General features: G+C 42.9%; 1 protein-coding gene across 6 annotated transcripts in view; it reads left to right on the forward strand.

Moving 5' to 3' along the window:
- Positions 1-12,379, forward strand: part of LOC143282984 (uncharacterized) — a 37,020-nt gene that overhangs the window by 19,352 nt on the left and 5,289 nt on the right. For 5 of the 6 annotated variants that reach the window (XM_076588932.1, XM_076588933.1, XM_076588935.1 and 2 more), the window contains 4 exons: positions 597-756; positions 2,510-2,572; positions 5,801-6,974; positions 10,576-10,695. In XM_076588932.1, the coding sequence (XP_076445047.1) occupies positions 597-756; positions 2,510-2,572; positions 5,801-6,974; positions 10,576-10,695 (1,517 nt within the window). The remainder of the gene's footprint in view (positions 1-596; positions 757-2,509; positions 2,573-5,800; positions 6,975-10,575; positions 10,696-12,379) is intronic. The other variant, XM_076588934.1, reaches the window with a different exon arrangement.

Genomic DNA, 12,379 nt, shown 5'->3' on the forward strand with positions numbered 1-12,379 from the left:
ATCTTACAGGTAAAAAGACACACCTGCACACAATACCTAAACACATGGTTAATGTATTCAATATTTCTTATTTAGGACCCACAGTCAGTTGATCTGCTCTGCACTTTTTGGCTGTTTTATTTGAACAGATTCACTTTCTTGTACATGCATGCACATTTTTCATCACGTTCCCAGACACACATACACTCACCCACATATCATTGGATCATCCAGAATTTTCCTGTTTATACCAGGAGTTCACCTTTCTCCATGAGTGACACATTTTCTGGGTTTCTACAGTGGCATGGAAATTTGGAAAAGTTGGTATTTTTACAAAAAAAACTTTTGCCAATACTCTTCAAGAAGCTTAAATGCATTTAAAAGAAAAAAACAAACAAAAAGTGTTCAAAGTTTAACTCATACTGGGATGTCTGCTGATCTCTTTCATCAGTGGTGTAGGAGATAAATTTTGTACTCAGTATGTCTGTGTTAGGTTTGAAAAATATTCAGTCAGGTCTGAAAGGTCTGAAAATTGATTCAGTCACATCTGTGGGAACCCTGCAACAGTATATCTTTCTCCATGAGTGACCGACTTCTTTCCTTCCTTCCCCTAACAGCCCAGAAACAGAGGCGCGGTGAACGGCGCCACTCCCCATCCCCAGTGAAGCGACGACGCTCCCCTTCTCCCAGGCGCCGCAGGCCATCCCCACGACGACGATCGCCGTCTCCAAGGAGACGCTCACCTCCTCGTCGTAGGTCACCCCCTCGCAGACCCAGGTATGTTGTGACCTGAGACTGGATGATTTACCTTTTAATGTCTAGATGTGCTTCATTTTCTTGTGAGATAATGACAAGTTTTCTATGAGTAAAGGGGAGTGGGAGTAGTATAGTTAATCTTGATTTCAGTGACTCTGGAATGTAGTTGAACTAGTTGAACAGTGTGTGTTGGAAATGTATTGACTGAAAGTGCAAGAAAGTACTGTAATTTTTGGCCTTAAGGGGCTGTAGCACATAAGGTGCCCTTGAATTTAAAGAAAAAAGTTATTTTGAACATATATAAGGCAAACACATCCTCTAAGCCACATCTACAATAAGTGAAAGTCCTCCATTATGGCTCTGCTAACAGCGGATGTTTTTTTTGTTTGTTTTTTTTTTAGTAGTGTCGTCAGTTTTGGAAAACTGGATCGGAATCTGACTTTTTCATCTGCAGGTTGACTCAGCTCTGTTATTCCATTTGTCTGCTCTGTTATCTGCTGCTGCTTTTTTTTTCTTTTTCTTTTTTTTTCTTCTTTTTTTCATATACAATTTTACAGCCTACAGTTGACAGTACACTGTTGTAAAGTCCCAGTTCATTAACTTGTTCAGTCAGAAACCAGTCTGAAATGTTGAATTGAAAGACTGAAATGTTGCTGTTTAGTCTGATCAGAAGCATTTATTGTGATCAAAGATGTCAGATATTGATTTTTTTGTGACAGATGGCCCTAAGTGATGGTCAGAGTTTAGTTTTGAGACACAGATAGGGCGCATGCAGCCAATAAGACAGATATTTTACATAAAACAGAAAGTAGCGCCTTTTAGGTTGAAAATTACGGTAGATTGTATGAGTGGTGTTTCATTGGAGAGTTTGCAGATCTTTGGTTAAATGTTAAAGTGAATGAAATATCAAAGGTTTCTTTAGAAGCATGGCTGGTGCATTCATTCATTTTTGGTCCCCTCCTCTCCTTTCCACTTCTCCACCCCCCAAACCTCCCCCACATACTTAGATTATCCCCCTTGGAGATGAAGGGATAGAGCAGTGACTGACACTTATTGGAAAACTGGATTATCGCACAGAACCTCATTTCCTGTGAAGCATGATTATACAACAACTTTCCGGTTTCATTCAAAAAGAGATAGGAAATAAAGACTAATACCTCATTTGGTAAACAAAGAAAATGAAGACAAACATCATTTGGTAAACAGTGAACAAAGAAATTGAAGTCCAGTACATCAGTTGGTAAATAAAGTGGATGAAAAATGACAGTGAGCACATCAGACAAAAAAAAGAACCACCAGCCTTGGTGAATTATTTAATGTAGTGGACTGATGACTGGGAGCTTGTGATGAGTTGGAGCTACATGAGGGAGTGGGTTTTTCAGCTTATGGCGAGCTTCTTCCCAGAGTTCACTGAGCTCAAATGGGATGACACAATTCAGAATCTTCCACTTAATGAATGTATCTTTGGGACTGTTCAAATTTCCTGACCAACATCACAGGTGTCTATCTTCTCAGGCCAGGTTGATGCTGTAATACATTGCGAAAGGAAGCATAGGCTACATGCTTGTCAACTAGTCCTTAAACTAAACAGACCTTCATAGCAGAAGCAGCAGCATCTCCATCATCATGAGATACAGGAGATGAAATGTCCCAAATTTGTGGGCCGCCAAAAACAAAACAAAAAAAACATACAAAAATATAGCTTTGATAATGTTTGTTTTTTTCACTTCTTTTCCCCAACTCAAGTGTGTGGTCTGTTTTTATTTCACTGAAGATCTGTGCCTTACCCTCAACAACGAATGAATGTTCAACATGGGGGGCACACCCAACCAATGAGGTGACCGAAATGTTAATCTTTTTTTTTTCTTTTTCTTTTTTTTTTTTATCTTCATTTCTTGCTTTTCACACCATCCTTGGAACATTATTTGTAGATACTTGCTTGCATCACCTTGCTGTAATCGGAAATGCCTTGCTTTTTGGGGAGCATGTGTTAGTGTATACTTGTCTTTGAAAGGGGGAGGAGGGGCGTTGCGGATGCTGAGAGATTGGGACAGATGCTTGTTGGTTTTGTTTATTTGATACAGTTGTCACAAAGTTTGATTTCATTGTGATCATGCCATCTCTCTTTCCCCACACACACCCCAAAGAATGTTGGTTTCTTTTCATCATTCTTTTGAATTTTTATTTTTCGTTCTTTTCTTTCCTTTATTATTATTGTCGTTTCTAAGGAAGTAAAAAATGAATAAATAAATAATGAATGTTGGCCAGGCCTGTCTGCTTAACAGGCTGCCATGGCAAAGTGATGTGCTGGTAAACTGGAACAACAGAGTGTGTTGAAGCCTGTGTATTCAGCCTGTTAGAGTTTGTTTTTTTTTACCTGTCTCTGGCTGACGTGGGTGGGTGTGCTGTGGACACAACTGTATAGTCAGGAAGTATACAGTCGAGGGCACAAGTGGAGGATCTGGAAACTGCACAGTGAAAAGTCGTTTATCCACCCCAGTGAAACATGACTGGTGTCTCTATCTTTTGGGCCAGGTTTGCCCTGGTTATGCACTGAAAGGAACTGTATTGTACAAACCTCTCATCTGGATCTGGTAAATCCATTGAAGCATTGAAATAGGTTTGAATACAGTGCATAGAACCAATTCCAAATTGAAATTCTGTGGCATATGTTCCCTTGCTGGTGAGGACTCCACTTGAGCAGAGGCGCTTACTATCTGGCTCTGTGACCCAGCAAATATTGTCACTCTGGGGCTTAGTGGTTTATGTTGAATTAGTACTGGCACCAAGGAACACTTTCTGTGGTGACACTGCAGCATGGCAGAGCTGCCTCTAACTTGTGACATAATGAGCCATGCTGAAGGTGTGGTTGGGGCATTCTTGCTGACGCTACATGGGGAACCAGCAAGAATCAAACAAAACCACAAAAAAGTCTGTCTGCATATACTGTGCTGTTCTTGTTCTAGTCAAAGGGAATTTGACTGCCTCGTTTCTTTGGAATGGTGAATATATTGCTGCTTGGTGCAGGAAAGAGACAAATGAATTTGTAAATTAAAACAATATCTTTTCTCTTGTTGACCTAACACTGGTAGATCCCTGTGGACTGTTGCAATGTACACTGTGGCAGATGAGCCTGAATGTGGCTGTGTATGGGGATTCAGCTTGAGAGCAATGCTTCTGATAGAGGAGAAGATAGGGACACCCCCACCCCCCCCTCCCCCCCTCCGCACTCATCCCCGAAAAAAGTCTTTGATATGAAGGTTCTGTGATGTTGTGTTACTTTCTCTTTTTAAAATTCTGGCTGATACTGGAACATTTTTCTATGATGCACAAATGATTTTTGTCCAGTTGAACTGTGTAACTGGAACCAAAATGTCTGCCCTTTCTGTTTCCTTTGTTTATATTGTGTCTGTTGGAAGTTTGAGGTATGATAGATATCATATTTCTTTCCTGGTCTGTCTTAATTTATGGAGGTGATGCTTGAGTGTATATATATGATTTCAACATTTTTTTTGTTGTATAAACAATATGTATTGTTAACTTTTTACACACAAGTAGTCTATATGAAATAACCTTACATTTTAATAGGCTTGAGTTTCCATGTTCATTCAGTTCTTCAATGTGAATGGTATGGTTTGGTCATTTGGCATATATATTCCATTAGGGGATGGTGGGAGTGAGGGCATACTGGCAGTGGTTTTTGTTACTTTTTGAACATTAGCGTGGATCACTGGATGTTTAACACGCATATTTTGATCCGCTTATGTTTGCACACAAAGGGGGTAAATGCATAAGAGGGTCTGTTCACCTGTGGATCTTTGACTTTTATGGAGAGTTCTCCACCCTTAACCCACCAGGCGCTGCCAGGATATAAACCACAGACCCTCACATTGCTCAGAGGCAGAGATTAATCACTTTGACCACTCTGCTGTAGTCCTTGTCATTGGCCTAAAATGACATTTGTAGGCTGTAATTTAAAAAAAACAACAGCAAAAAAGTTCTAGGTACTTGTGAAAAAAGTCACCGTTGTTTTGTGGAGAGGGGAGCGGAAGGCAGTCATGAAGAAGATGTTAGGGTATACTTGGCAAGTTGTGGAGTTGGTTGGGGTTTTTTTTGTTTGTTTGTTTTTTGTTTTTTTGTTGTTGTTTTTGTTTTTGTTTTTTTAAAGAGAGAGGGGGGAGGTAGCTTTGTTTTCTTGCTTCCAAGGCAGCTGCTGTCCCATTCTCCCTTATTTATGTTTGACTGTGCAAGTATTTTGCTGTTGTTAGTGTTCTGATTTTTACTTTCCCAATTTTGCTATGAATGCATTGCTTTGAACGTTTATTGAGCATTGTAATTTGAATATTTTATTTTTGAAGCCTAACAGCCTATTATTTTGTTTCTTTCAATTGTTGCTTTTCATTCATGTTTTATGTTAGAGAATTTTCATGAAAAAAAATATACTCATACGATACGTGGAAGCCGTAATTAAAAATGTTAAATATATTTGAATAACTTCTGCCCATATGCAGACATAGTTCACTGCATGTGCAAATAGGGATGTCTAAACTTGAAAATATAAATAATTTCTATCTGTTTCCCAATCTTCTTTTCTCTTTCTGTCTGTCTCTTACAGTGCTTCTTTTGGCGCAAACTGCTGTTTATGTGACTACTTACAGTTCAGATATTTAATGCGTATGTGCCATCTCACTTATGAGAATACTAACTGGACTCGGTGACTTTCATACTTGATTAAAACCAGATGCATCTTTAACAAGTCTTGTATTCATATATTTTTTTCTGTTGTTTTGTTTCACTGACGGCCTTTCAGTTACTGTGTGCCAGGTAATGTGTACACCCGTTTAACTCGACAGTCTGTGGCTGCTTTTTTATTTTACTTATGAAATGAATACATTGTCCTTCATGTCTTTACTGTTGTATTGGAAAATTTGATTTTTGTAAAAAAAATTGTTTTTGGGTTTGGTTTTTTTTTGGTTTTTCTTAACACCTGTTTGTTTTGACTTCATTTTAGCTTGCAGTTGTTTTTGGGGTGTTTTTATTTAGATATTTTTTGTTGTTTTTACAGACGTCGTACACCCAGTATGTCTCCACCCAGACGACGTAGACCCGTGTCATCAGCCTCACCCCCTCAACGCCGCAGCCCCACATCTCCTCCACGCCGCAGGGATGCTTCACCCCCCAGACGGCCCCGTCGAGATTCCAGTTCTGCCTCTCCCGCCAGGCCCCGAAAGGCACCCCCAGCTATGTCTCCAGACGGCGGCAGTTCTTCCTCTGGTTCAGAATCGCCACCACCTGTGCAGGCAAAGAAAGGAAAGGCATCCAGAGAGAAAATCCCAGTTCAGAAAAGACTGGAAACCCTGGCCAGGTCATCATCAGCTTCGTCATCCTCGGGGTCAGAGTCTCCTCCACCGTTCAAGAAGCCGGTGTCCAAGCAGCGCTCCCCTTCCCCCGTGGAACGTCGCAGACGTACTTCCTCCGCCTCCTCCCCTCCCCCAGCAGACCGCCGCAGACGGTCTTCCCCTCAGGCTGACCGACGTGCCAGGAGAGCGTCGCCAGAGAGGAATCGACGACCTTCATCTCACAGTCGGGGTGATTCTCCAGGTTTTGTGGTGGACAGGAAAGGAGGTCGCCGCTCCCCCTCCCCTGCCAAGGGCCGGCGTCGGTCCAGTGGGTCCCCACCTCCCCGCCCCTCCCGTTCTTCTCCCTCTCTTCATGCTCGCCGCAGGGAGCGGCAGCAGAGCCACTCCCCCCCTCCGCCCAGAAAGAGAAGAGACTCTTCCCCCACTTTCCCCCGCACCAGGTCACCTGTGGCTAAAAAGGCCAAGCCAGCACGCTCAGATTCCGAGTCCTCTCCAGAGAGAGACAGGCCTGACAAGAGAGGGTCTGACCTGGGTAGACAGATATCAAGAGACTCGCGATACTCTGAGTCGCCTCAGAACCGACCTGTGAAGCCAGTGAAGAAACGAAGTCGGTCATCAAGCAGCTCAGGAGCAGATGACCAGGACGCAGCAGCGGGCAGCAGGGAGGAGGAGAAAAGCAAGAAGCAGAAGCGCTCCAGTTTCTCCTCCAGTCCTGAGGCCCACAGACCTGTCCGCCAAGAGCAGACAGAGGAGGACGGGCACCGCCGCGTGTTCATGGTCAAGAAAGACAAGCCAGCATCCAAGAAAGATGAGGACATGGTCGTCAAGAATGGCAGCAGTTCAAAAAACCTCAAGGCCAAGTCTGAGAGCGAATCTGAGGTGAGCTATTAGGTCCAATTGTACAAGCATGTAACTTTGAGTACGAGAGCATTCTTGACTGTGCAATGGTGCACTTAAAGTTCAGAATTGGTGTGAGTTGATATTATAACCATGTTCACTCTTTGCATCCGCTCTTGTTTTCTGAGTGAAAATTTAAATACAATGCATACTCTTCCCTCTCGTAGCTTTTTTTTTCGGTCTCCATTTGTGTCTCTGAAAGTTTCTTGCTCATATGTTTTCTTCCTGGATTGATTGTATGTGGTACTGTATAGTAGGTTCTCAATTGTGTAGTTGGTCATTAGTTTTGATGCTTTGATGATGGAGTCTCCCGTCGGTCCTACGGATGAGTAGGCAGGCAGGCTTATCTGTCGGTGTGTGTCCTCATATAGGAGATGAGGTCGATTCTGGATGCGCAGCACTTCCCACAGGTGTTGCAAGGGAAAATGTCTCCAGAAGTTGCGCCCTGCTTCCTTCACTCATGCTTCTCCTTAATGGCCAGCATTCTCTTGTTTTCAGACGTCTTTATGCCACTAGAGCACAGCATCCTCCAGCGAGAGCGGTCAAGGGCATCAGTTTCCCAGGAAGCGATTTCTAAGTCACAGGCTTTGAGGTTTGTCTTCAAGGTGTCCTTGAAGCGCTTGCAGGGTCTTCCAAGTTCATGGTGGCCTTCCTTCAGCTGGCCATACAGCAGCATCTTCGGGATCCTGCTGTCTGTCATGCGGACAGTGTGCCCTGTCCAGCGTAGCTGGCACTGGATCAGCAGGCTTTCGATGCTGGACAGGCCGCTCCTCTCTGGGACCTGGAGGTTGGAGACCCTGTCTTGCCACTTTATGCTGAGGATCTTTTGTAGGCATCTCTGGTGAAACTGCTCAAGTTGTTGAATGTGACGGCGATGCGTTGTCCATGTTTCACAGCAGTACAGCAAGGTGGTCAGCACAACAGCTCTGTACGTTTTGATTTTGGTGCTGAGCCTGATGCCTTTGTTGTTACACAGCCTGTTGTTGAGTCTGCCAAAGGCGGAGCTGGCCTTGGCAATGCACAGCGTCACTTCTGTATCAAGGGCTCCGTTGCTGCATAGGGTGCTGCCCAGGTAGCAAAACTTGTCGACTGACTTGATCTCTGTGTCATCGATCTTGATTGCAGGTGGGGGGGAGGCACTGGCGTTCTGTGAGCTAACTGGTTGGTACATGGACTCAGTCTTGCTGAGGTGATGGTGAATCCAAAGCGCCTGCAGGAGGTTGAGAACCTGTCCATAATGAACTGCATGTCCTCATGGGTGTGTGCAGCAAGCGCGCAGTCATCAGCAAAGAGGAACTCTCATCAGTGCCTCAAACACCCTGGACCTGGCATGGAGTCACTGCAAGTTGAAAAGTTTGCCATCTGTGCGAAACAGATGCCCCGGTCACAGTCTTGGAAGGTGTCAATCAGCATGGCAGAGAAGAGAATGGAGAACACTGGGTGCCAGGACGCAGCCCTGCTTCACTCCATTTACCACAGGGAATGGATCTGACATATCAGTATTTTCCTGTACTCTCGCCTGCATGCCATTGTGGAATGACGCAATCAGCTGGATTAGGCTCTCTGGGCAGCTGAACTTTAGGGGGATCTTCCACAGACCACGGCGGTTCACTGTGTCGAAGGCCTTAGGTCTACAAAGACCATGTGGAGCTCCTTGTTCTGCTTGTTCACAGCACTTCTCTTGCATCTGGCGTATGGCAGACACCATGTCACATGTTCCCCTGCCTGAGCGGAAGCCGCACTGTGCTTCAGGGATGACTGTGTTGGAGACATGGTCAACCAGTCTGTTCAGTATGATGCGGGCTAAGATCTTGCCAACGATGCAGAGAAGAGGGATTCCATGGTGGTTATCGCAGGATGTTTTGTCTCCTTTTCATTTATAAATGTGGACAATTGAAGCATCCTTGAAATCCTGGGGGACCTCCCCTCTCTCCCAGATAGACTGGAACAGGACGGTCAGCTTGTCTGTCAGCACCTTGCCTGCATACTTGTAGATGTCGGCCTGGATTCCATCCGCTCCTGGTGCTTTTCCTGATGTCAGCTTCAGGGCCTTCTGGGTCTCGGCCTTGGTGGGAGGGGCAGCTAGCAAGTCATTGACTGGTAGCTGTGGGAGGGCTGCAATTGCCTCATCAGATACAGACAAGTCCCTGTTGAGGAGGGTGTTGAAGTGCTCTGCCCAGCGGGCAAGGATGTCTTTCTTGTCTGTCAGGAGGGTGATCTGGTCCAAGGCTCAGACAGGGGTTGATCCTGTGACTCTCGGCCCATACACAGCTCGGAGACCATCATGGAAGGTCTTCATGTCGTGAGCATCAGCAGTGGACTGAAGCTCTTCGGACTTTCTCTCCCACCATTGTTCTTCATCTCACGCAGCCTCTTCTGTACGAGTTGCTTGGTTTGCAAGAACTGGTTCTCCTTCCTCTGGCAGTCTTTATCGGAAATGTGATCCTGATGCCATATATGCAGTGTGTTCAGGAGCTTGGAGATTCCAGAGTCGTTCTCGTCAAACCAGTCTTTGTGACTCCTCTGTACAAAGTCAAGTGTGTTCTGTTCTAAAAACTTGCTTTTCTGGCGCTGTTTGTTTCCGGGTTGTTGAATGTCTGCCTTACCGGTGTATTCTCTTTACATTTCCCAGAAGACTTCATGCATTTTTTGTGCCTATCTCGACAGGGATTATACAGGTCTTTTGTTAGTCATGTTGTCTTTTGTGTGTGTGTGTTTTGTTATTAGCTTCCAGGTAATGTGAATTGTTTGTTCAGTTTTTGGTTTTGAATGCCTGGAGCATGCTCAAATAAAGTGATAGAATGTGCACTTGTGTGTAAATGAAAAAAATTGACACTTCATTTTTACAATTGGTTTTCATGTGTGTTAAATCCCTTGTACCTTACATTAAGCAAAATGTCCCTTGATAAAGCTAAATCAGCCAGCATTTGGATGTATTAGTTATTTAAAAAAAAAAAAAAAAAGTTTATTTAAAGAGATTTATTTGAGTGTTTTGTAAACTGCTCCTTCTCTCTCTCTCTCTTTCTCTGTGCATCATCCCCTCACTGCATTTGGTTTTGTGAAGATTATTCAGTGTTTACACAAGGAATTTAGAATTAGAGTTGTGCCACTTGTGGTTGTAAAAAAAACAAAAACAACACATTTTTTAACGGAATCGAATGCAAATTTATAGAAAACAAAAAATACTAAAGACTGCTTGGAGCCACAATCCGGGAGACTTCCTGACCAAACTGAGTTAGGGGGATTGTTTTCCTTGTATCTAAAGATATTTCATAGCTTACAAAAAAATTTTTTTTTGTTCACACATGTTTGAGTCAGACAGTGAAAATGAAAAGTATAGAAAATGCATTATTGCAAAATGGAAATTAAATCAGTCTATGAATCCTATCAGTTTTGACACTCACTCCATTTCAGCAAGACTAAGATGTACTTGGTTGGCCTGAAGTTTGCAACCTTAGGTGGGAAAATGCCATCTTTGTCCACAAGCGGATAAAATACTTTTATCAAACCCCCTGCATGAACATAAATGGTCTGCTCAGCACTTTTGATACATTGTGAAGGGATGGATCTCTTTTGTTTCCAGGCATCAGATTCAGACGCAGCAGCAAAGAAGAAGAAGAAAAAGAAGGAGAAGAAGCACAAGAAGCATAAGAAGCACAAGAAGCACAAACAGAAGAAAGCCAAGGACGGAAAAGACAGTGAGGTGAGTGATGTATCTTGTCTTGAATTGTGAAAACTTGAGCCATTGAGTAGTCCAGATGGAAGGTGATTTTTGATTTAGGACCTCCTATCAAATGTGTTTGCTGGGGGTAAGAGTGGGGGGCAGATACACAAGCCAATAGATGTCCTTTAAACTGGCAGCAGTAAAGCTGAAGAATTTTTTCATTTAGTAAGGCTTTATGTTCAGTATGGAAAGTTTTCAGTTTGGTCTGGAAAAAGTCTGTTTGGTCACAGCTGTGAGAATCCTGTAGCCCCCATCAGCTAATGTTCCTGTCTTATATAACAGATAAAATATATTAGGTAGTTAATTATTCTCAGACGTCTTCCTGTCTCGTGTGTTGATCTACAGTGTAGTGTTGTTATCTTTTACCCAGTCCTATCATTATCAGTTGATGTTGTGAAACCACCATACCAGTGTCTCACATTTCTTGCTTACAACCCTCACAATGATGATATGATGATTAACCCCTAGCCTGCTTTTGGATTTGGCAGATAACTGAATGCTATTTGCCTGGGAGTATTCACAAAAGTGGATAGGTATAGGAAAAACAACACTTGATTAATTTCTTGACCGACACATTTAAAAGTTTGTTGTTTATTTAAAACAAAATGAATGGACAATACAGAAAAAAAAGGTTGTAATTAGATAAATATGTGACCCACAGTCTTTTTTTTTTCTGAAATAAACATTTCTGATTTCATGTACTCATGAACATATACACCCCACACATCACACACAGAGGAGTGTCTATCAAAATCATCAGCCCAGTGTCAAACCCACTAATCTGAAATTAGGCACTCTACCACACCCACTCCAGTGCCCCTCCCCCCTTCCCTCTAGATCTTGCATCATTCCACACATTATAATCTAATACCTCCTCCACCCCAACCCATCACGGGCCTCACAGTCACACTTTGTGTGTTATGTTCTCGAATCACTCAAGTCTTGCTTGGAAAGTCAAGCTCTGTTCTGCTGTCTGAGTGAAATATAGGCTGGTATTCCTCACCTTCCTCTTCCCAAGAATTGTCAAATTGCATTTCATTTTTGTGTTCTGCAAACATTCATTCTAATTTTTATTTAGCAGTAGCTAAATCCTGTGTCATGAAATTTTGTTTTGCTTACACTTGGCTTGAACAAGGCATTGCCATTTTACTTGCCTGCATAGATGATCAGTCATTGACATGCTCCAGTCAGCCAGAAAAAACACTTGAAAACCCACACTCCTAGGCGACATAGGGGTTTTCAAGTTATTGTAAGAGTCATGGGAAACTTTGTGAAGCAGAAGCTACCAATATATAAATTCCAAAACTTTGTAAAAGCTTTTGAAAGACTAAGATATTTAGCCACATCTTGGGGACGGCTTTAATGGCAGTGACTGGGGAGTGAATTATCCTCCGTTTGAGAATGGAATAAGCGGCAGTCTAAAGATAAATACATGCATTCTTTTTTTTCTTTTTTTTTTCCCTTATATCCTTGTAGGTTACTTTGTAAGCCTGTCTGTTATAAATCAAAACGAACTAAATTTATTGGATTCTTCAAAAACTAAAAAAGTTAAAGGTCCACAGCCTTTAAGGCTATAGGGGCAGTGAATCCATGTCCACTGTCTTGGGGCTCAGGTTAGGAAGGCAGAACCCAATCCCCTCCTTCCATCACCTTTAACCTTCCC

This window comes from Babylonia areolata, chromosome 6 (assembly GCF_041734735.1).
Source record: "Babylonia areolata isolate BAREFJ2019XMU chromosome 6, ASM4173473v1, whole genome shotgun sequence".
Lineage (NCBI taxonomy): Eukaryota > Metazoa > Mollusca > Gastropoda > Neogastropoda > Buccinidae > Babylonia > Babylonia areolata.